The sequence below is a fragment of the Nannospalax galili genome, unplaced genomic scaffold, assembly GCF_000622305.1.
Source record: "Nannospalax galili isolate Female #2095 unplaced genomic scaffold, S.galili_v1.0 scaffold310, whole genome shotgun sequence".
NCBI lineage: Eukaryota > Metazoa > Chordata > Mammalia > Rodentia > Spalacidae > Nannospalax > Nannospalax galili.
The window spans coordinates 609,253-634,317 of record NW_008328488.1 but is presented as its reverse complement, the minus strand read 5'-3'; the positions used below and the strand labels follow the sequence as shown (position 1 = coordinate 634,317).

The window sequence follows — 25,065 nt, the reverse complement described above, 5'->3', positions numbered from 1 at the left end:
TGAGGATACTACATGATGCTTGGAACAGCAGGGACAGCCAAGCAGGGGCCCTGTAGACCCTTCCAGCCTCTCGTGATGATGGCAAAGTGCCAAGACCCAAGAACATGGAGTGTGCACATGGTGCACAGCTCAGTGCCTGGTTCAGAGAAGTTGTTCTTGGCTCCCCCCACCCCCCATCCCAACTCATCCCCAGGCCTCAGGTGCTAAAGGCTGGCAGAGACTCTCCTGAGAGTGTCAGGACTGAGCTGAGACTCCGCCTTTAGTCACACGGTTAAACATGAACATAAGTGTTCCACTGACAACCACTGTGCCATGTCAGAAGACCCCGTGGTAACTAACCACCCCTCGGAAGGCTTTCCTGTTCCCACCTGTGGTCCAGACTGAGCTGTCTTGTGGAGCGGGCTCCCGGCCCTTCTCAGGGCTCTGTATGGAAGCGTTGTCTATACCGCACGCATCACTGTTGGCACAGTGCAGCTTAGCTCCAGGTATTTGACAGAGGGAAATTCCACACCAGATCCATTCATTAGTGCTGCAGACACACTGTCTCTCAGTGGAGTCTAGTCAGCAACTGCTTAGCCAGTGTCTCAGTCCCAGGCCCTGGCTGTGCCCTGGGGTGTGATGAACAAGAAGGTGTCATGGATTTATTTTCCCGGTGAATCATTCAATGCTCCTTTTTACACCATAGTTTGATCATTGAAGCTACTCACTGGGTTAAGCCTGGGGTCCATGAGCTCACACTCCCACACGCAGGAAATACAAAACCCTGAGCAGATTGTCAAAAGTGGGGTCTAATGTTCACTTCATCCTTCTGAGTGATGAGTGTCTTGCGTAACTCCAACCCAGAAATTCAGGTTTTATATGATATTTTAAAAAATATTTTATTACTGTTATTTAATGTTACCTGCATGTATGTAAGTACACCTGTGTCATGCAACACCCTTGGAGTCAGAAGAGGGTATCGGATCCCCTGGAATTGGACTTATGAATGGTTGTTAGCTGCCATGTGGGTGCTCGGAACCAAACCTGGGTTCTATGCAAGAGCAGTCAGTTCACTCCACTGCTGAGGACCAAGAGGTTGATTGACACTGGAAGATTTTAAACCGGGGAACCCCTTTTGCTGTCTCTCTCCCTTTGTGAACTAGCATGTTAGTATGAACTCGATGTTTTCCTGTGTCCTGGCCACCCTCTGCTGGAAAGCAGTAGCCTGTAGAAACCTCCTTTCTCTGCCCTGTGCTTTGCAGAACTGAGGCGTCACGTGGAACCAAAGTGCCCCCGTTTCTTGTTAAACTGCAGTACCACTCTTTTCTAGAAAACCCAGTCCTTGTTACTTTGTTTCTTAAGCGTGTGGGTCACTGGTGCTGTGAATCACCCTTTCCCAGTTGCTTTTCTCGGGCCAGCAGCTTGAGTGGCCTGACAGATTTACGATGCAAGGTTGGGGAGTGCCAAGTTCTAGCAGAGATGAATTTGAAGGGAAACATTTGGATGAAGTCAGGAGGGTCTTGGCCCAGAGACATAAGCCCATGTTGAAAATCTCAGAACAGAGGCTGTGTGAGCCTGCACTCAGACCAAGATAAGAGACTGAAGTTTCCATGGAAACAGCCTCCCATATGCTGTCTTGGAGGCATGGGAGAGCGGGGGACACTTCACGGTGGGGTCAGAGGACCTGCAGCCCATCTCCTCGCTCAGGAAAACTGCTGCTTGTTCTCAGCCTGTTTCCCATGTGGTAAGTGGCAGCCGACCTGCGTCTCAGGACAGATGGAACGAGGCGTTGGCCAGTCTTGCAGTCACTGCATCTGGAGCTTTTGGGTCCTTTATCCTCAGGGACATTTGCTTCTGAGTGTGAACCAAATGCTCCTGGCTGGATTGGAGTTGCTTGTGCAGGGTCTCCTGAGCAGACCCAGCGGAGGCTGCCCGAGGTTGGTATCTTAGGGATTTATCACGCTGTCGTGGTGACAAGCAAGCCCAGTGCCTTCAGGGGAGTCTGACAGGATAGAGATCTGAGAAGAGTTGATGTTGTGGCTGTCTGCGGACAGGTTTCCCGGCCTCTGGATCCCAGTCTCTCTTGAAGCCTACAACTGCTTAAATTTGGTTCACCCACATAATGGACCATAATCTATTTTGAACATTCAAAGTCTGCCGAGTTAAATGTGAATCTCATTGAAGAGATAACTTCATCACAACATCTAGACTAGGGTTTCACTGAATATCCTAGCTGACATAGTTAGCCGGCCCAGACTGCCACAGGCCTTGTGTGTGACCCATGTGAATGAGCATCTGAGGCAGGAGGCAGCTCCCCTGTGGCTCAGAGAGAGAACATGGCAGGAGCTCAAAGCCAGAGCGTCCTCTCTGAAGTTGGAACCACCAGCCAAGAGTCTCCACATGTCTCCGAGGGGCATGATGCCCTTCCTGGGCCCTGGGGTCCTGACATTTCCTCCCACTCCCAAGCTGGTGGCAGTGACATTGCCATGGGCCTCTGGTGGCTGATGCCTTCTGAGACTCAAATGTGAGATGAGATGCTTAGTCTAAGGAGAGGTCTCACACGGAGGGGAAGGTCTGTGGTTATCTCTGCTGCAGGGCTGGAGTCTGGGCCTCTCTTCCCAACTCTGTCTGTAACCACCTGATCATCTCCTTGGAGATGCTCACATATTGGAGCAGGAAAGTTTAAAGAGTCAACTCAAGTGTTCCAAAACACAGGACAGATCAGATGTGCTGGCTCTGCACACCATGCCTGTGCCCGTATGTCCGCTTGCCTCTGATTCACAGTAAGCCACACAGCTCCAGCATCTTTGTGGTGTTCTAGGTGCCGTTACAGGGACTGTCTCACCTCCTCTTGACTCACTGCTTCTTTGAGGTAGAGGACAGTTTTCACCCCCTTTTATGTTTGCAGAGACTGGAGCTCAGAAAGGTTGAGATCCTTGGCTGGATCACACAGGTCATGAAGGCTAGACCCAAGAATTCCCTGAACCTGGACTTAAATCCTGTGCTCCCAGGTCTTCTACCCTGTGGCCTCTTACTAGAGGTAGAAGATTAGAAGGCAAGACAGGAGAGGACACTTGTGAAGCCTGGGTTGGACCTTGCTTTAAGGAGTGTTAGAGTTGGCTCATGGTATTGAGAAGAGGGGCTCAGAGACCAGGCTGCACAGAAGCTTAAAAATGGGCAGTACTCAGGACTGCAGAGATGGCGCAGCAGTGAGGAGCACTGACTGCTCTTGCAGAGGACCCAAGTTTGAGTCCCAGCACCCACTTGGCAGCTAACAACCATCTGTAACTCCAGTTCCAGGGGATCCGAAGCCCTCTTTTGACTTCTGTGGGCATTGCATGACATGGGTGCACTTACATACATGCAGGCAATACACTCAGACAGATAAAATAATCATAAATAAAAATATTTTTTAATGGGCAGTACGCAATTGATCAAAGTACAGAGAATATGTGTCTGTGGGGTCCTCAGCTGCAAATGGGACATCTGTATTATGCCCTCTGCACCGCCACCAAGGCTCAGGGAGCGTCTCAGAAGAGGAGGTAGAAAAGATTGTAAGAGCCAGAGGCCAGGGAAGACTGGGGCAAAACAGTGTCTTCTAGACATGACAGGACTACCACACTTGTGAACTCACAGCAGCTGTGGTACCTGTACAAGACCTCCACAAGATCAAGCCAGTCAACATTCCAGTATGGGGTGCAGAAGGGCTCATAAGCCCCACCCATAGCTGAGGAGCTGTTGACAGTTGATGACTTCAGGAAGAAATAGTGTTCTTTAAGTGTGTGGCCTGGTGCCAGAGCTATGTTGGAGGTCCCTTAGAAGCAGTCTGTGTTGAAAACCCTCTAGCCTGGTCCGGGAGGACAAAACTCTACCTAACAACTGACCATGTGCTGTTACCGTCATTTCAGAGAGGTGGAACCTGAACACTGGGGTCTAATCACACTGACACTAAAGTGTGTGGGTTTGAAAATTCAGCTATTGGGCCCTAGCCTCTTCCAGTGCTGCCCCTGCTGAAAGTTAGCTGTGAGATGAAGGCTGTTTCTGGGGTTTAGAGCTCTACAAGGCCAGCCCTCCCGCTAGATCAGTAGAGGACTACAAAGGGAGATAGCTGGTTGTCTCCTGCTTAGACAGTGTCAAGGGTTTGTTTTGTTCTGTTCTTGGTGTCAGGTTATAAAGAGTTCAGAACAAGGCAGAGGTTTTGTTTGAGAGTCAGTAATGAAGGCGCAGAGCTCCAAACCCAAACATAGAAATGTTTGTAGAAACTAAATACTCATGGTGTGGGAAACGCTCTTATGTGCAGTGGGTTCCAAAGAAGCAAATTGAACCACAGATGGAAGTCAGACTTACATTTTTTTCGTTGCCTGAAATATTAAGATGACCTTTACTTAAAGAAGAATGTGCTAGAAACGAGCTGTCAGATTGTGGGTAGGACTGTTTTGCAAGGACAGAAACACAGGACTCCCTCCCTGAGTGTTGTCAAGCCAGGAACTCTGTGAATCCAGGAGCCTGCAGAGGGAATCCCTCAAAGGAAGTTCTGGTGAACTTCCCCAAGATCATCCAGCCACCAGATCAGGATGGCCAGGTTCCCATGGGAGACACTGTGGCTCAGCTATCAAGGCAGCAGAGTTTTCAGGACGAAAATCTCCTTGGAAAACCAGGACTTCGCAGGTTGTGCCAGACTGGGGATGAGAGTAGAGACTCCAAAGTTGATTCTTCTCCAAAACTTCTAGCTCTAGAGAGATGGCTCAGTGATCAATCACTGAGAGCACTGGCTGCTCTTGCAGACCACCCAGGTTTAAGTCCCAGCATCCACACAGCAGCTAACAACCACCTGTAATTCCAGTTTAGGATCTGATGCCCTCTTCTGGTCTCTGTAGGTGTTGCATGCATGTGGTGGTAGACGTACATACATATAGGCAAAATACTCATATGCATTAAAAAAATTAAATTTTCTAGCCCATGTCTATTCTAGTAAACACAAAAGCCATACTGGTCTCCCTGCTCTAGGCTCTGATTTGAGCTTGTTTGTTTGTTTTGAGACAGGGTCTCAAGTAACCCAGGCTGTCCTGGAACTCTTCTATATAGCTGAGGACTTCTGATGTCCTGCCTCTACCTGTGTGTGCTAGCACACCCATTTTATGTGGTGCTTGGGTCAAACTCAGGGTCTCATGCATGCTGAGCATGTACTCTGCCAACTGGGAGGTTGGGTTTGTAAACACACTAGATTGTGGCTACTGAGAACCACTATAAACTTACTGCCTACATGCCAGCCAAGGCCTTAGTGTGTATAAGGAAAGCAGAGGTTTGGAAGGTGTTAAGTATCGTATTAAGAATGCTTTCTAATTGCAGCCTGTGGAGTTCAGCTTTGCCCCCAGCCACATTGCATTATTTCAGCTACCTGTCTACCACTCTTGTTCAGAAAAAGCTGAGGAATGAAAAAAAAAACCAGGACCCCATCCTTTAGTCTGTGTGTGACAGCTGTAGTGAGTGCAGCTCCTGGTGCACTGATGGAAGGCGTTTTGAGTGTTCTGTGGGCCACCAGTTTTGGCCTCATTCTGCCTCTGGAGGTGGTTGGCTCAGATCACACCTCCGTCTCAGCCCACCTTACCCAGCAAAGTCCTCCAGCTGCTGTTGGTCCAGGTTGGTTTGTCTGGGTGCTTGGTGTCCTGGCTTCTAAGTAGCTCTTGCTCTCATCACCCCGCTCTGCCCCTCCCCTGGCCCAGAGCTCGAACAGCTGCCTTGCTATGGGAAGAGACATGTCCACACACAAATTCACACTGCAGCTGCCTTTCTTGACGACACATTGGGGCCGTCCATCCTGGCTTACTCGTGTTGAAATGCAAAGGGAACATCCTTCCAAGTGCTGGGAATTCACACGTGTACTACCATGCCAGGCTCATGAAGTGCTGGGGAACAGACCCAGAGCCTGTGCATTCTAAGCAAGCTCTCTACAAACAGCTACATCCCCAGCCTGAAATGCAGGTTTTAGTCTTTTTGTTTGTTGTTGTTTTGAGATAGGGTCTCATTATATGGCCCTGACTGCCTGGAACCCAGAGATCTGCCTGCCTCTGCCTCCTGAATGCACCACCACACCATGCCTGCTTTTAGTCTTTAAAACTGAATGCCTACTATACTGGTTTTACCTTGCAGTCATTTTTAAAAACTGTAGACAGTTGGGGGATTTAGTCATGGGGAGTGGAGGTACCCATATCTCAGATTCAGGTTGCTACTGAGCATGACACTCACACTACCCCCAGCATGGTGGACTCTGCTCAGCATGATATCCCTTGAGTGGGTTGATGCCTCCTGCCTTCTGCCTTTCTCTTTGAATTCTGAAGGGCTTCACAGTACAGTGTGCACACCAGCAAGGAAATAAACTAAAAGTTTTTTTTTGTTGGTTTTTTTTTTTGTTTTTGGTCTTTTTGAGACAGGGCCTCCCTGTAGCCTCAGCTGTCCTGGAACTCACTATGTAGACCAGGCTGGCCTTGAACTCACAGAGATCCACCTGCCTCTGCCTCCTGAGTGCTGGGATTAAAGGCGTACGCCACCACGCCCGGCTAAAAGTTTATTTTTAAGGTTAGCATATACAGTATTAGATATTATGGCATTTTCAAACATAGTCAGTTCTCACCTCCCTTTTCCCCTCCTTTAACCTTCCCTCCCATCCCTTTTCCCTAACACTTCGTCTCCTTTCTGGTTTTCAAGGCTTTTTCCACATTTACATCTATTTACATACATGCATGTGTATGTTATAAGTTAGGATCCCACACGTGAGAATGTGGAGGTCTTGTGTTTTTGAGCTTCAGTTGGCCTCGTTTAATGTTATACTTTCCAGATCCATCCATTTTCCCATAAATTTCCATCGTGTGTGTGTGTGTGTGTGTGTGTGTGTGTGTGTTATATACCACATTTTCATTAAACAAGTTCTTTTTTTCTAGCAATGAAAAATCATCAGCTTACAAGCAAGAAACACATATAACCATACAGAAAAAAAAGGATATTCATAAGGGCGGAAATCCAACCTACCCACATATAACTCTCTTTTTTAAGTTTAATTTTTATTGATTCAGGAGTTTCAGGGCTGAAGAGATGGCTCAGTGGTTGAGAGTACTGACTGCTCTTGCAGAAGACCCAGGTTCGATTCCCAGCACCCACATGGCGGCTCTGAACTATCCTTAACTCCAGTTCCAGGGGAATCCAAAGTCCTCTTCTGACCTCGGCAGCATTGCACGACACAGGTGCACTCACATACATGCAGGCAACACACTCATACACATAAAATAAAAATAATAAATAAAATGTTTTTTAAAAAATTAAGGAGTTTCATACAATGAATTTTTATTATACTCAGACCTCCTCCCCCATCTCCACCTTCAGTCAACCACCTGTCACCTTCCCACCCTGACTTCATGTCTTCTATAAGAAGCACCTTAATTCTTTTTTTTCTAATATTAATTATTTTTTATTTTATGTGTATGTGTGTGTTGCCTACATCTAGGTAAGTGCACCTGTGTCATGCAATGCCCACGGAAGACAGAAGAGGCTGTTGGATCCCCTGGAACTGGAGTTAGGACAGTTGTTAGCTGCCATGTGGGTGCTGGGATTTGAACCCAGGTCTTCTTCAAGAACAACCAGTGTTCTTAACCGCTGAGCCATCTCTCCAGCCCCAAGAAGCAACTAAATTCTTGATTATTTATTGTTTCATTCAGTCCTTCAAGAAACACTTATTGGGTATTTAACTTAAGAGTTTCAGGTATTGTCCCAGAGACTAGGGATTTCAAAGTAAAAATATTGGTCCTGACAATACCGTCATCATCGTTGTCATCGTCAAAGTCATTTTCCCTTTATGAACTTGTGGGATGAGAGGCTGAAGCACAGAGATTGCCAAGTGACAGTGATTGCAAAACAGAGAGCCAAGCCTCAGAGCAAGCTGGCTGGCACACAAGCCATATCGGTGAGCTCTGGGTTTGACTGAGAGAGCCTGCCTTAATAATAAGATAAAAGAGTGATAAAGAATGATTCGCTGGGCTGGAGAGATGGTTCAGTGGTTAAGAGCACAGGCTGTTGATGCAGAGGACCAGGGTTTGGTTCCTAGCACCCACATGACAGCTACCATCTGTAACTCCAGTTCCAAGGGATCTGATGCCCTCTGCTGGCCTCTGTGGGCATTACGCACATGGGTACACTTGCATACATCCAGGCAAAACACTCATACACATACATTATTAAAATATTTTTTTTAATTCTCAACATCAATCTCAGACCACCACATGCACACACATATACACACGCACATGTATACATACACATGTAAAAGAAGCCTTGCATGCACACCACACACACGGAAAATGGAGGCACAGTAAGAAAGTCAGAATTGTAGGGTTTGTTGAACACAAATATGTTAAATTGAAAACTCACCAATGACTAACTTCTAGCTGCTGCTTTGGGGAAAATCACCTTAATTTTCTGACTATTCTTTGTGCATCTGAAAAAATCATGAAGTCAAGAAATCTTTGAGCTCCATGCAGAGTGTATATTTTACCATTCTATGAAACCACCTGCCTTGTCTTCCTGATCTCTGCTGCATTTTGCTTTATTATTTTATGGTGCTCGTTTTTAGAGACCAGGTTTCACTGTAGCTACACTGGCCTTGAACTCACAGTCCTCCGGCTTCTGCCTCTGAGTGCTGAGATTACAGGTGTGTGCTGTGCTCAGCATCTTTGCTGAAATTAGAGAGCTTTTGGAGATCTGGTATCTTCAGTGGAAGGAGGGAGGGATCGTGTTGGAAGAGCTCCTGTATTTCAATGTTAATGTGGTGGCTGAGGAGTTGGAACAGATCAGCGTGAGTGATTTAATCATAAGTGACTCAGTCACTGGGGACTGTTCTGAGTGGGACAGACTCTCACCAACCTTAGTAGAGGCATCGGGTGCCGGGGACGTGCCAGTGGACAAAGCAGGATGGATATTTCTCTTTTCCTGCGGTCCTTGGTTTACATAGGATGCCTTTTCACAGCAGGATTTTGTTTGGGGATTTTAAGTCTGGCATAGTGGCACACACCTGTAGAGACTTGAGTTAGGAGGATGGCTGGCAAATTCAAACCAGTCTGGGCCTCAAGGAGAGACTCTGTCTCAAAAAAAATTTTTAAAAAGGTTTTAAGAATTTTTTCTGTGGGATCTGAGGACGTTCCAGTTGGTAGAGTGCTTGCCTAGGATTCATGAAGTCCTGGGTTAATCCCTAGCACATAAACACTGGGCATGGTGACCCGCACCTGTAATCCCAGTACTTGGAAAGTAGAATTAGGAGTACCTCTATACCTGGGATACATGGGATCTTGTCTGGGAGGAGGGGGAGGAGGAGGAGGAAGAGGAATTTCTGCCCTGGCCTATTCTAGAATTATACCGTTCAGCTACTTGTGTCATGTGGGAGGACACTGGGTCAGGGAAGAAGACTTTTGATCCACCCTCGGGGCTGGGAAGCCTTTGCAACTGTGAGGCCTGTCTGTCCCAGCCCAGGACATGGATGGGCACATCTGCAGTACCTCCAAAGAGCCTTACTTCACAGGAGAATGTATCATCAGCCACTCTCAGGGATGCACACCGTAGTTGGGGATAGTCTGCATGGAAATGTAGAGCTTTTGAGGAAGACAATGACTGTCTTACTATCTTCACCTATTTTAAGTGCCCAGTTTCTCTCAAACTTTCTAAAGTTCATCCTCCTTTCTGAATAATACCACACCCTGTTTGCAGAGGTGAAGTTTTAGGGTACAGAGTAGGGTCGGAATAGGGTGGCTCTCAGGGTCAGAATAGGGTGGCTCTCAGGGTCGGAATAGGGTGGCTCTCAGGGTCGGAATAGGGTGGCTCTCAGGGTCGGAATAGGGTGGCTCTCAGAGCACTGTGTACTAGCTCTACAGCAGCAACTATTTTGTTGAACTTTATGGAATATGTTGTTGAAATATTGGCCCATTTTGTTTTCAATATATGCTTTTAGAATTTATTTATAGGTGTATGGGTGTGTGTGTGTGTAGCACCCATGTCCACAGTGTATCAGTGGAGGTCAGAGGACAATTTTGGGAGTTTTTTTTTTTCCTTTGTGGAGTTTAGGGATCAAACTCAGATCAAGTGGGCACAGTCAGCACTTGTACCCATATGTCATCTCACAGCCCTTAGATTTTTTTTTTAAATGGCAAATTTAAAACATTGAATTTACTTTTCAAATTCCTGCCCCCACCAGAGGTGTGTACAGGGAACCGGCAGGTTCATGGCTGTCTGGAGACTCTTTCCAAGGGGACCCAAGCACGGATGGGTAAAAGGGAAACAGGGCCAGGCACACTGTGTTCAGCTGTTGTAGCTGTTACTCTTGATGGTTTTAAGAGGAGCGGTCTGAGTATCCCCCAGCCACCCAATCTTGAGTTCATCTCCAACCAAAGGCGTATGTATCTTTCTTTGTATTGGTTGTAAATTTACAGAATCCTGTTTAGAATAAGTGTCCAGGATGACCCTTAGTAAGTGTCCCCTGGGAGGAAGCACTGAATCCCAAGTACCTTTTAGATCTTTGCCTTTCTCTGTGTGTCTGTATGAACTAACTTCCTCACCCCAACCCAAAGCTGCCTGGCCAACACTCAGGATGCCAGTGAGGATCCCTCCTCTAAGAAGTCCTCTCTGGTCAGAGTCCCTGTTTTCACCCTTTCTGAACCCCTTGCAAACATCTGCAAGGATTTCGATTTCCCTACCACCAACATGCAGGTTGTTGCCTGCTGTAGCAGCAGCTACAGAAACCTTTGTCAAGGGACTGGAGAGGTGGCTCAGAGGTTAGTAGCACTGGCTGCTCTTCTAGAGGATCCAGGTTCCCAGCACCCACATGGCATCTAACAACTGTTCTTAACTCCAGTTCCAGGGAATCTGATTCCCTCTTCTGGCCTCTGTGGGCATTGAATGCACATGCTGCATTTACATACATGCAGGCAAAACACACATACACATTCAAACAGATTGTTTAACAGATGCCACCAGTGTAAACATGGGCCACCTCTAGAACAGAGAGACGTACATGTGGTTCTGGTGGAGCCCTTCATGCAGCCCCAACTCCAAGGAGGATCCAGAAATCTTGCTGTTTGCTCGGGGTGGCGAAGGCCCCAAAGCTTCATGGCTAGATCTGCAGACGACGTGCCTCTGGGTGCAGCTCAGTCACCTTCTTACTCCATCTGTTCTCAGGACACCTTGGCTTTTCTTTCAGCTGCAGCTTTGATAAGACGTGAGGAAACGTGTGTGAACCCAAAGCGCAGTGCCAGATGGTTGCACCCCAGGTCTGTACGGGGCTGTTCCCTGGGCTTGCCCACTGAAGTTGGAAGAACAAGACACACTAGGTGTTGTCCCCCACCCCCAGGGCTCTAGTCATCCTCTGGAGGGAACAATGAGTGCTCAAAGCCAGCTTACGTGCACCTGACTTTAATGTGAAGTGAGCTTGTCTCATGAAACACTTTGAGGGTTGGGGAAGATTAGAAACCTTGGAGTGATAGATTATACCAGCATGTCTCTGTGTGTGAGACGTGCTTGAGCAGAAGGATCCTCCATGTGTACAGACGTGTGCATGCATGTGTGCCGTGGCATGTATGTGGAGATAAGACAAGCTTTGGGTGTCACTCCTTTTCATCTTGTTTGAGACAGGGTGGCCAGCCTAGACAGCCTCCTTGTGCTGTGTTAGCTGGGGTGGCCGGCCTACAGCTTCTAGAGAAGCAGTCTCTCCCTCCCACCTCCCATAGGGCACACAGATGTATTACAAAAGTTTGCACTACCACATGCAACTTTTGTGTGGATTCTAGGGCTCTGCAAGCACTCTATCCACAGAGCCATCTCCCCAGCCCAGGGAGGCTTCTTTGAATGATACAGAAAGCTCTTCCAGGGTAAGGGGAGTCTGGTTTTGATGTCCTGTGGACCACCCATTTGCTCTTCCCTACTCCTTGAATTCATAGTTAGGTAATATGTTCACCATGACCTCAACAGCCATCTGGATTTCCACCAAGTGAACTGTTCTGAGGCCTGTACATCTCTAAGTTTGCACCACTACCTAGCTGATATTTTTGAAGGGGCTTTGGAGTTCTAAAACAACTTATATCAAGCCCTAACCTGAGGTGGAGGGGTAACATGGATCAGCTCTTCAACCTAGACCCTATTAACAAGAATGGACATTGCCCCTCATGGTAGAGGAAGCCAGAACTAGTTTCTTAGAGAAACTGAGATCTAGCTCACTGATTTCAGGATTTAAGGTGGCATTCTGACAGGTTCCTCTCATGGTACAATTACCAACTTACCTGTCTAAAATGCAGTTTTGGGAGCTGGAGAGATGGTCCAATGATTAAGAACACTGGCTATTCTTGCAGAGGACCCAGGTTTGAGTCCCAGCACCCATATGGTGGCTAACAATTGTCAGTAATTCCAGTTCCAGGGGATCCAATCAATGCCCTTTTCTGGCTTCCATGGGCATGTACAACACAGGTGCACTACATTGCAGGCAAGACATTCATACATAAAAATGTATAAATAAATGAATTTTAAAAATTAAAATGTAGGTTTGGTGACAGGTGAATAGTTGGCACCCAGGACGTTTTTATGGTATGGATTGACACTCCCTTACATCGCAGGCAGGCTGATATAAAGATGGACATCAACAGAACTGGCTGGTCAATGGTAGCCTCGCACCACATTAACATAAGACGTTAACAATAGATCAGACGGGAGCAGGGGCACCAGAAAACTCAGCATTTATCACACAGTTTTCCTGCAAACCTATACAATGCCCTAAAAATTGAAGTTTTTCTTTTTTTAATTTAGGGTTTCAACCCCATTAAGGACATCCTGTAGCTGAGAAGCCAGGGCCTTGGAATATGTGTTTTCTCCAATTCCCTGTGACTTAGGCGCTCACTGAGGTCTGAGACTTCCTGGGTATCAGTCCAGCTCCTGTCAGCATCTGTTTCATGCCAAGAAAAAGCTTAAAGGGGCTTTGTCTAGAGCGCAGTCTACTGTGTGTTGGGGTGTGTTTCATCTTTCACAGGGTGGCCAGAACGCTTCCTGCTGGTGCTAGGAATATTTGCTGCAGTCCACACTGACAGTTGAACCACAATAAAGAGAATTCAGGCAAGAACAAATTCCAGACGTGGGGACAGCCCATTTTCCAAAGCAGGCAGCATTTCTTCAAGAGCGTGTGCAATGGTGCCCATTTTAAACAAGCATGCCCCTGGTTTGTGCTGACAGCTACTGTGTCCATTTATTTAAATAGGGGTGCTAGAGGACCCTTGTTATAATCCTTGGCTCTCCATGTATTTAAGGATATATTTTATTAGTACAATTATAGCTTTACAAAAATTAAAATTCTTGGGCTGATGAGATGGTTCCATGAATAAAGGTGCATAGTTACTGTTCAAGCCTGATGACCTGAGCTTGATCCCTGGAACCCCGGGCGTGGTGGTGCACACCTTTAATCCCAGCACTCAGGAGGCAGAAGCTGGCCGATCTCTGTGAGTTCAAGGCCAGCCTGGTCTACATAGTGAGTTCTAGGACAGTTGGGGCTACAGGGAGACCCTGTTGCAAAAAGACCAAGAAAAAGAGTGGAGGGAGAGAGTTGCTACAAAGTCACTAATAATAATATTGTTTAAATTATTTCTTTTTATTGTATATGTGCTGTATGTGTGTGTGCTCATACATACTGATGTGCATATACATGTGTACATGTGCATGTAGAAGTCAGAGGATGACATCGGATAGTTTCCTCTATCATTCCCTACCTTAGTTTTTGAGGCAGGATCTCTCACTGATCCTGGAGTTCATCGATTGGCTGGCCAGTGAGCTCCAGGGATCTGCTTTTTCTGCTGCCCCCAGCACTGGACTTATGGACACATTCCACCCCACACCCAGCTTTTATGTCCATGTTAGGGATCTGAACTCAGGTCCCATCACCCACGTGGCAGCTCACAATCTGTAACTCCAGTTCCAGGGGATCCAACTCCCTCTTCTGGCTTTTTCAGGCATTGCATGCACATAGTGCACATATGTACCCACAGGCAACACATTCATACACATAAAATAAAAATAATTTTTTCAACTTTAAGAATTAAAAATAAAATAAAATTCTTATGCCCCATATATATGTGTAGATCCTCAGGTAAGCTAAACTAAAGTCCTCTGGAAATTAGTGCTTGAGGAATTTTGTTAGACTTATAGAAATTCACACTGTATTTTGCAAAGAGTACACACACCTGGTAGCATATTTTACCACCATGAAGACATCTCTCTCCTGGATCCACTACTCCTTGTCCAGGAGTGGGCTGAAAACAAGACAGTTCAGTGATGACTCTGAGTCACCTGAGTGCTGAAATTCAGGGGTGTGTGTGTGTAAAACATAGCTATGTCAGCTGCCACTGCTGAATCACTTACAGCAAACAAATGGAAGTCTTGCAGTACGATGATCTTACTGAGTGTGTTGAAGAGACCCGCACAGCCAGTCTGTGCTTGGCCCCATTGGCACAGATACTGTTGACATGGAGCCCGGAGGCCTGAGGGTTTGATGGGGCCTTAGCTTCTATTGGATTTCAAGGGAATCTACAACTACAGGAAATGTAAGCATTGGGGGCTGGTGAGATGGCTTGGCAGATGACCAGGGTTCAGTTCCCAGCACCCACATGGTGGCTAACAATGTCCATAACTCCAATTCCAAGGAATCTGATGCCTTCTTCTGGCCTTCATGGACATTCCACACATGTGGTACACTTACATACATGCAGGCAAAACATTCATACACATAAAAATACAAATAGAAATTTTATTCATTTTCTTTTTGAGACAGGGTCTCCCTGCAACCCTAGCTGGCCTGGAACTCACTATGTAGACCAGGCTGGCCTCGATCTCACAGAGATCGACCTGCCTCTGCCTCTGCCTCTGCTGGGATTAAATGTGTGTGCCACCACACCCAGCCAAAGAAATTTTTTTTTAATTAAAAAAAAATTAAAAGGGGCTGGAGAGGTGACTCAGTAGTTAAGAACACTGGCTGTTCTTGCAGAAGACCTGGGTTCGAATCCCAGCACCCATATGGCAGCTAACAACTGTCCACAACTCCAGTTCCAGGGGATCCAACAGCCTCCTCTGACCTCCTTGGGCTAAAATATTTGTTTAAATTAAAAAAAAAATATTTCTGTTTTAGGTAATGGCCTCTAAACCCCTTTTCAATGAATTTGTTTTAAAAATGTTATGTCATGTTATTGAAGTGTTGCATATGCTATACAACACATCCAAAAAGAAAAAACCCCACAAGAATCAGAAGGTCAAGAGGACCTTGAGTTTGAAGCCAGCCTGGCCTGCAAAGTGAAACCCTGTCTAAAACTCATAAAGGCACAAAAATCACAAAGGTATATCATGTTCTCTAAAGGGAACTTGTAGCCGGGCATGGTGGTGCAATCCTGTAGTCCCAGCACTTGGGAGGCAGAGGCAGGTGGATCTCTGTGAGTTCAAGGCCAGCCTGGTCTACATAGTGAGTTCCAGGACAGCTGGGGCTACAGGGAGACCCTACTTCAAAAAGATCAAAAAAAAGGGGGCGGGGGCTTGTGTTTTCACACCTGAGGGTCATCCTGTGCTGCCCTCAGCAGAGACCAGTGCTTCTGTTGTTCAGTCTGTTTCAATCTCTAGGGGAGCTGAGGCCCAAGATCTGATTAGGGGGGTGGGGGGGTGCTGGACCAATGCATTTGTAAAACTGCTAGAGAGTGCTGAGGCTGCTGACCACTGGCCCGTACTTTGAGCATCCCATTAGAGGGTAAGATGGTGGTATTGTGTCACAGACCCCTTTACCGTGCCTTCTTTTCTCCCACAAGGTGCTCTTCTGCACCTGGTTTTACCTAGTAGAAATGGCTAGAGTCTGTAACCCCTGCTTACCCCAGTAATCCTTTTGGGGGGGTCTGGGACCCTCTGATTTCTCTTTAACTCAAGCCTGCCTTTCCTCCTCTGCTGCCTCTGTTCCTGTGGTCCTCTGGAGCTGAAAGCCTTCATTTGATTAGCTTAGCAACGTCTTTGGAGTGCTCCCTGGAGAGCCGTGCTCTGTTGACAAGAGGCAGCCAGGGTAGGTTGCTGGCCTCCTGAGTTCACTGGCAGCAGCCCTACCTTCCTGCCAACAGAGAACTGAACTGGTTTTCCTCGTCTCTCATCATAGCCAGGACTCACCGAGATGGACATAAAGTTCAGGAAAGCCAGGAAAGGGGCTGGAATCCTCTGAGCTGGGAACCTCCTCAGTGGACAGCTCGGGGCCATTGAAGGCTGTTTGCCAAGGTGGTGTGCCCATGCTATGAGCTGAGGTGGGTCTTGGTATGGCCACAGGTGGCTGCTCCAGTATTGAGCAAAAGGGGAAGATTTGGCTAGAGATACAAATAAAGCTCACACATCCTTCTGGAGAAAGAAATGATAGCTTAGTGACATCCTCAAGAGCCAGCAGTCCGTCCATCCGTGGGGACAGCAGGAAGCAGTGCAGAAAGGTAGGAAACTGCATCTCCCTCTGTCCCAGGAGGTGTGGGGTGGGTCCCCCTGAAGGACTGAGAAGAAGGGGTGTAGATCTGCATTGGAAGAACTTCCCGTAGAGCCAGAGAGAGAGAGAGAAAGAGGGATTGAGAGATTGATTCGTGAGAGAGAGACAGAGAGAGACAGAGAGAGAGAGAGAGAGAGAGAGAGAGATTGATTCATAATTCCAGTCCTGTAACCACAGGGAAGTCCGACTGAGCAAGGCATTCTGACTCAGACTCTTCTGAAGCTGCTGTTGGGTTTTTTTGTCACATGCCTATTTGGGGGACCCGTAACCGGGAAGCAGTGCTGTGTTTGGAGTCCTCTTTGCTTCATTTTAAAATATAAGAATATGCTCTGAGGATATTAGAATCCCTGGATGTGGGGTAAGGTTTGTGTGACATGTGCCACGCTGACTGACGTGCGTGCCTAAAAACTCTAGGACTTCTGAAGCAAAATGTTCAGTATTTGCCCACGTTTGCGTATTTGAGTGCCCCCATTTCACAAGTGGCACTGCAGAATCCCTGCCTAATTTCTGCAATCTAATTTTTGCATTTCAGATGCTTCTTGATCTTAAGTCAGACACAGCAGCTGCCTGTCTTTAGCAAAGATCGGTGTCTTCAAAGGATTTGGGCTGCTCTGCTAGTCTGGCTCTTCAGCCTGTCCTTCTGTGACCCAGAGGGAGGTTTATTCATCTGACTTCTAAGAGGCCCTAAGCTAAAAGGATCCTTTTACGAGTTTGTCCAGAAACTCAATTTACATCCTAATAAACTCAGAGAATCAGTGTCACACTGGGTTGTAACCCGCTGGGAGCGCTGTGAAAGCACACGTTGTTTGGGGACCTGGCTGCTAAAATGTGCAGCGCGGGGCTGTCCACCAGCCCACCACCTGTTCTCAGCTTCAGGGAACACCGGATCTGTTGATAAATGTGCTCACACAGTTATGTGGATATTGGCAAAGGGTCTTACTCTGCATAATCATTTTAAACCATTTCCCTGTGTTCCCTTCTAAACCAAAAGTGTGTCCAAAACATTACACGCCGATAAGCCTTTGGAGAAATGTCACCACCTACAACTGATGTGACACACCCGTCCCTCATGTTTGCACTTAACTTCTTGCATCAGGGAGATCTTTCTCTTAATGTCATGCTCTGTTGTGAAACCACCCTACGGAGTCCATACAGATTTCATTGCCTTCCCTTCTCACCTCTCCCATACCCCCTGGTGAGGGACCCTGTGTCTGTGGGGCTGAGGCAGGCTGGGCTGAGGTGTTAACTCTGGGTGTGAGAAGCCCTGTCCCTCCTGCTAAGGTGACTCACCAAGCCAGTTTCACTGGGCTTTACCTTATTGCATCATTATATTTAAAGAAGAGAGAGAGCTCTATTTACTAAACCTTAGACTGGAAATCTTGTGTATCTGTTCTAACAGGCCCGTCAAATTCCAAAGCTTTTTTGTAGGCAATGTCAGTGAGAGGTTTCTTGTAGCGGGCGGGCATGTGGCCTCCACAGCGCTCTGGAGGGGCTACAGGGTTGATTAGTTCCACCCTGCAAGTCTGGTCATTCCCCAGAAGTCAGGCTGATTCAGACAGCATAGGAAGTACTGGTTCTAAAAATCTGTACGATGTATCAGTGAGAAAATGCTCAGCAAAAGTGGAGTGTGAGGTGCTGGAGAGATGATGGTGAAGAGTATGCCGTTCTTGCAGAGGACCCGAGTCCAGGTTCCCAGACCCACATTGGTAGGCTTATAACCTCCTGTAACTCCAGCTCCAGGGGATCTGACACCCTCTTCTGGCCCCTGCAGGCACCTCTGCACACACATAGATACACAAATGTATATAATTTGAATTATTATTATTATTATTATTTTTGAAACAGGGTTTCCCTGTAGCCCCAGCTGGCCTGGAGCTCACTATGTAGACCAGTCTAGCCTTGAACTCACAGAGCTCTGCCTGCTTCTGCTTCCCAAGTGCTGAGACTACAGGTGTGCGCCACCACGCCCGGCTGAATTAATTTTTTAATGGAGTAGGAAATGATGGAGGCACATAAAGCCAGTGTGCTCCTTGACACAAAGGCTGGGCCTGTGAGTCAGTCAGTGCCTTTGTGTTTCCTGTCTTACAGGGAGCTCTTTGCACTGCGTGCCCTGGCCCCACACCGCATGCCTCTCCCTGTGTCCAGCATCACAGCTACAGCACACTCCTCCCCTTTTACCACCTCTTTCCTTTCTCTCTGGTTTTGCTTGTTTCTGTGTGCCAGGACAGACCCTCCTTTTGTTGGCAAACAGTGTCCCCTGCAGGACCAGCTTCCATGGCACTCTGTGATGCCTGTCCTGTGTCCTCAGAGCCTGTACCACCTTCACATTAGACCCCTCCGTGTGCAGTGCACGTCACAGCCCCTAGGAGAGTGAGCTTCACCGGGGCAGAAGCCATATCTCTCACCTCTCCAGCCCCAGGCTGGCACAGAGCCTGGTAGGTGTGTTTGAGTCCCGGGAAGTCACACAGCCACCACCCTGTGATGCAGACACTATTGTAGGTTGCAGACACATCCACGGCCTCCTTTCACTTACCCTAGCAGGGTTACCCATCTCTCAGATGAGGGAACTGAAATCCAAATTATGTGGAATATGAGCGTGTCGGACTTTGAACCTGCCTCCCCACCTCACAAAGGGGATGATGATACATTTGAGACGGAAGAGTGAAGACCGTGGTTCATCCGAAGCAGCATGTTCAGCTCCCAGCAAGTGCTGGGTCTGCTTCCCTCTCATTAACATGATGAACACTGGTTCCCTCAGCTACTGGGAGGCAGAGGAAGTATTTGAACCTGAATACTCTTATCACTGGCCTAGTTTGCTTTTCCGTTGTTGTGATGAGGTACCATGGCCCAAACCTGGGCTTGCTCAGTTACTTTTCTACGCAGCCCATGTCTACCTGCCCATGGATGGTATCACCCACAGTGGATCCTCCTATGTCAATTAACAATTAAGAAAATGCCTCACAGACATGGCCACAGACCAGTCTGATGGAGAAAGTGTCTCAACTGAGGGTCCCTCTTCCCAGGTGGCTCTAGTTTATGTCAAGTTGGTAAAAATCTAACCAGTACACAACAAAGCCACAGCCTACCACCAATGCTGGTGGGCCATCCCAGGGTCGTCCTGCCTGAACTAAGGGAACAGCACTCAGACACATTGCCTGTTAGCAAAGCAAAGTTTCCACGCTCTCCATCCCAGAGGTCTTGGGAAGCTTTGGGAAGAGGAAGCAAAGAGCTTCTACCACTATCACTGTCGAGCCCGGGTGGGCAGCATGGGCATTGCTGTGTAGCCTGCAGTTAGGAGGGAACCCACGTGGCAAACCTTAAGACGCTACAGCTTCTTGTTGGGTACCAGTGATAATTGTTTATGGCCCCAAGGAAAAGAAAGGTGTGGTGCTGGGACTCTGGGACTCGGTCCTGGATCACCTGGTTCTTTGCTTGTGATGTCTGGCAAGTCATTTCACACACACACACATACACCAGTGTGAGCCTTGGATAAAGCTGCAAGGGAGAAGGTGACCCCCGCCCCCCCCCGGTCTTTAGCCCTTCAGGAACATGAGTCCTTAACATCCTGGGGCCCTGGCCATGGTCTCAGATTGGTGTACCAATGACTGTGTCATCAGAAAGCAATCTTTTGTATGGGGTTCCTTTGCTGAGGCAGTCTAAATTAATGCATTCAGTAGTCCCATAATTTAGGTGCAACCAGAATGCATTTTTCACTGAAACTAGAGTTATTTAAAAATATATCCAGAGGACTAGTGAAACGATTTAACAGGTAAAGGCACTTGCTGCCATGCTTGGTGACCTGAGTTCAATCCTTGGAATCCACATGGTGGAAGGAGAAAACTGACTCCATGTAGTTGCCTTCTGACACCCCTCCCCACCCCATTCGTATCATACACACACACACACACACACACACACACACACAATGATAATAATCACAATAAAATTAAAATTCTTTTATAAGTGTGTGGTTTTGAACATGTTCCTGTGGGTATGTGTGCCTGTGGGCTGGAGTCTAGCCTACCCCAACATCCCACCTCTGAAATGCTCACTGTCTGCCCTCAGCACTGTGTATGTGTGAGCCGTGTCCCATGCCCAGGTGCATGTAATTGCCCACCCGTATGTATTGTTTCACCAGCAATAAAATCCCAGCAGGGAAATGAGCAGTACTAAAATTAGGTTGTTTGTCCCCAGTTGAAAAAAAAAAAAGTGTTTATCTAACTGGCTGGACAGACTTTGCTGAGGTCAAAATTAACTGCCCTGGTTAATGGTACATGGGACCATTGTGAAGTGTGGCCACCACAGCGCCACAGTCCCCTTCAAAGGGCATTTGCTCTAAACTTTCTGCCTCTGGCAGGCTCCGCTTTGGGTGGGAGGTATTTTTCCCCTCTGTGATGGATGCAAGTAACCCACTGCTATGCCCTGAACTACTGCAGCTGGTGGACAGATAGACAGATGGACAGACGAATGGATCACTGGTTCAGTGGCAGATACACATTTGATTTACCATATGTCTGTGTCAAGTTTGCGCTTTAGTGGGCCGGGGGGGGGGGGATGCTATGATCAGTGTGCTTGTACTGTTTGCTGAGCCTTCTGTGGCTGGCACTCTGTACGTCAGTCATTTGTGTGTTCACCCATTCAACCAAAACAATAACTAATACACAAGTAGGGCAAGCTAGGCAGATGGAATATAGATTTGAACAACGTGTTCAACCCATGTTCAAGGAGCTTACCGTCTTCTGCACGAGGGAAGCCTTAGATCATTGATTATTTGATGATAGGTGCTTCTATTTTTATTTTAGTTTTCATTAACATGTAATTCATGTACCATAAAAACTCATTTTAAAGTGTAGGATTCGGTGGATTTTTACATAACAGCAGATTGCTTTTTAAGTCTTACAGCTGAATGAAAAGTTCAGTCAGTTCCTGTTTTGTTAACACAACCTCAGACAGTTGGCTTGATTGACTTGAACAGATTTTTTTCAATGTGTTGGCACTGGATTGCCTCTAGTTGCTAATGTCACAAAACAGAGGGGCTGGAGAGATGGCTCAGTGGTTAAGAGCACTGACTACTCTTGCAGAGGACCTGGGTTCGATTCCCAGCATCAACATGATGGGAAACAACTGTCTATAACTCCAGTTCCAGGGGATCCGACACCCTCTTCTGACCTTCACAGGCATGCAGGACATGGGTTTACATACGTACATGCAGGCAATACACTCATATGCATAAAATAAAAGTATTTAAAAAAAAACAAAGCAGAGAGGGGCATCACCAGTCTCCAATTCAGAATCATCTCCAGGAAGCCTCACTGCGGGAAGGGATGCGGCTCTGACTCCTCCTTGGAGTTGCTGTTCTCCCGAGATGGCACCAAGGACTTCCTTCTCCTCCCCTTCCTTGCTGAGCCTGCCACATTCCAGTGTCTCACAGTTCTTTTCCTCAAGGACCATTTCTCAAGCAGGTCCCAGCCAGGGTTGTTTGGAACTCCAAGATCCAGTCCATACACACTGAGCAGGATACCAATGCGGCATTTGCCATGATCCAGCTCAGCCCAGTGTCAAGAACATGGGCTGTGAGCTATGTTACTGTACTTGAAATATATTTCCTTTAAAGAAACCTGGCCAGTGATCTCATGGGGCCCACGCAGGATCAGATAGTCCAAGTTCAGTGTTCGGTTATGCTCAGGCTCGGCTTTGCCACCCATTGCCCTTTGCAAACGAGGAGGGTCACCCCAGCAGTCCCTTTAGGCTGTTCTGGGAAGGACCCAGGTCCAGGTACAGCTCTGAACCCGAGCAATCTCCTGTTAGTGACTGTGCTCTTGGGGACTCTGGATGTAGACTGTAAGCCATCTATTCAGAAGATCCTGGAAGTCCTTCCTCCCTTCCCCACAGCCCTGGTTCTGACGGAACCAGGAGTAAATTAGCATTTTTGTGGGAAGCCCGTGAAGGCCCCAGTGGCAAAGGTGACATGATGGTGTAAGATCAGGCATCTGAGAAGCCTGCATCTCCGGCAGCGTCTCCATCCCTCAGAACTCCGTTTTCTCCATGGCACTGCCATCCCAGCTTTCCCTATGATGCGCTGAGGACTCATCAGTTCCCCTTACATTGCTTAGGTGAACACGTACTTAGGCCGGTGCTGACAGTCAAAAGTATGTTGTGAATACATCTGACTGCTAATTTTCTTCACCAGTTCCCTTCTGCTGCTTTGGGCTAATTAAGCTGAGTGTGTTTTCTCCACCCCCGCCCCACCAAAAAAAAACCCACTAGAGTCAGTCGCTGAGTTCTCCTTGGACTGCACTTGGTGATAGAGCCTTGGGGAATCCTCATCCCCTTCCTTCCTCTTAGAGCACAAGATGGCTATGCAGGGCTCCTGTACACACACGACAAGAGTGAGGCTGCTGCTGAACCCATGCCCGTGTCATCTTCTTTTAAAGGTATATGACTGACGGTGGGCTTGGCCTCTACACGCGTCGCCTGAACCGGCTTCCCGACGGGATGGCTGTGGTGCGGGAGACCCTACAACGAAACACCTCCCTGGGCCTCGGAGATGCTGACAGGTAAGGCATGCTGTCCTTGGGGCTGGCCACGTGCAGAAGCCACTTGAAAGTGGCCTGAGAAACGATGGTCGTGATACTGGGAGAGTGGGTGGGGGGCTCTTCCAGCCCAAGGAGGAGCAGCAGGACCCTGACACTGCACCTGCGTCAGGAGCGGGCAGAGATGGGAGAGGGTTGCTGTGGTTCCTGAGTCCGGCTTCTGTGTAGGATGGACAAGACTGTTATGTATGTTTTTGCCTGGTGTGTATTTGTTTTTTTAATGGTGCCGGAGATGGAGCCAAGACCTTATGCAGGGGGCTCTGCCACTGAGCTGCATCCCCAGCTCTGGGTGGTGCTTCTGGTAGCAAGAACACCGAGTTCAGGCACAGGTTTCTGTTGCTGTTTTGACTGTTGCTTCATGCTTCTTGGTTCAGCCCCAGGGGCCTGCCTTGCTTCCTCTCTCATTAGTCAGCTTTCTAGGTATTGCAGCTTGGGACATACAAAAGGTCTGTGTGCAGAGAGTTCTGGCTGGGGCTGAGCAGGCTTCCCAGAGTCCCCTGCTGCCCGGCACTAGATGAGGTTTAGGATGTAGGTTCATCTGCCACGTGCTAAATAGTGGGCATTAGTAGAGGTGGGTTACGCCCCATCACCACCGCTGTCAGAGCAGAAGAGCATGAGACCATAAGAGCATGATTACCATAAGAAGGAGGGTCCTTTGACCTGCAAGCTTCTAGTCCTTGCACTAACGCAGAGTCCCACCGTGAGCACGCTATTAAAGGAGAGGTCTGGGCTGCCTGATCTGTAAAGCCCTGCCAACTGTGATATGGGTTTCAGTGTAGATATCAAGTACTCTTCAGCTCTCTGGCTGTTTAGGATGCTCTGGCCCACTTGACCTGGCCCACGTCTGGGTTGATGAGAAAAGGCACGGAACATAGATCTGCCATCTGAAGTTGATGTGTACTTTTAAAAAAAATATTTTATTATTTTTATTCTTATATGAGTACATTGCCTGCATGTATTTAAGTGCACCCATATTGTGCAGTGCTCTCAGAGGTCAGAGAAGGGCATCGAAATCCCCCTGGTACTGGAGTTCTTAGCCGCCATGTGGGTGCTGGGAATGGAACCTGGGACCTCTGAGACATCTTTCCAGCCCCAGTTGCTATGCACTTTTAGGGTGCCCGCTCTCAGATTTTAGGAAGCCATGTTCTAGCACCAGGTTCCCGTCTGCTGTTCTTCTAGGTCATGGCTTTTATAGAGTTGGGTGGGAAGCTGGTTCAGCGGTTACAAGTGCTTGTTGTTCCTGCAGAGGACCCAGCCTCAGTTCCCACACAGCAGCTCACAACCACTATAACTCCAGCTTCAGGGGATCCCTCTTCTGGCCTCTGCAGGCACCTGTACACACATAGCACGTACACAGACACATGCACATAATTTTTTTTAAGAGCTGGGTAAGTTCTGTAGCTCTCGCTTGCTTCAGAGAATCGGGATAGCCTGGCGAAGACACACACACTGCAATCTCACCCAACAGTGGAAGTTCTCATATTCTCTAGGGCAAGGCTAGGAAACTTGGGTTTGGGGAAAGAGCTTGAATTCATTGCCAAGGCCTCAGGATCTGGCCCGGTGTCTCCCAACTCCACACGTCCTCCTTGGAGACCCTGGTATCTACCGTGGCCATTCACATCAGGGATAGCAAAAGGCTGTCCACCAGAGTTCTAGCTCACGTTGGCGTTATTGTTGTTGCTACCTATAATTAATAAAACTGTGTTGGTTGGAATTCCATAGAGAGTCTGAGGATGTAGCTCAGTTAGTAGAGTATTTGTCTAACATGTACAAAACCCTAGGTTTAGTCCCTGGCATTACATAAAAATACTGGATGTGGTGGTGAACACCTGTAATCCTAGCCCTCAGGAGTGGAAGCAGGAGGATCAGAAGTTCAAGGTCATCATGTATATAGCACACAGCTGTGTCTGGAAGGAAGTAAGGGGGGAGGGAGGG

General features: G+C 47.7%; 1 protein-coding gene across 3 annotated transcripts in view; it reads left to right on the top strand.

Annotated features, from left to right (window-relative positions):
* Positions 1 to 25,065, top strand: part of Nav2 (neuron navigator 2) — a 402,958-nt gene that overhangs the window by 250,073 nt on the left and 127,820 nt on the right. For all 3 annotated transcript variants that reach the window (XM_017796647.2, XM_017796645.2, XM_017796641.2), the window contains one exon: positions 22,972 to 23,094. In XM_017796647.2, the coding sequence (XP_017652136.1) occupies positions 22,972 to 23,094 (123 nt within the window). The remainder of the gene's footprint in view (positions 1 to 22,971; positions 23,095 to 25,065) is intronic.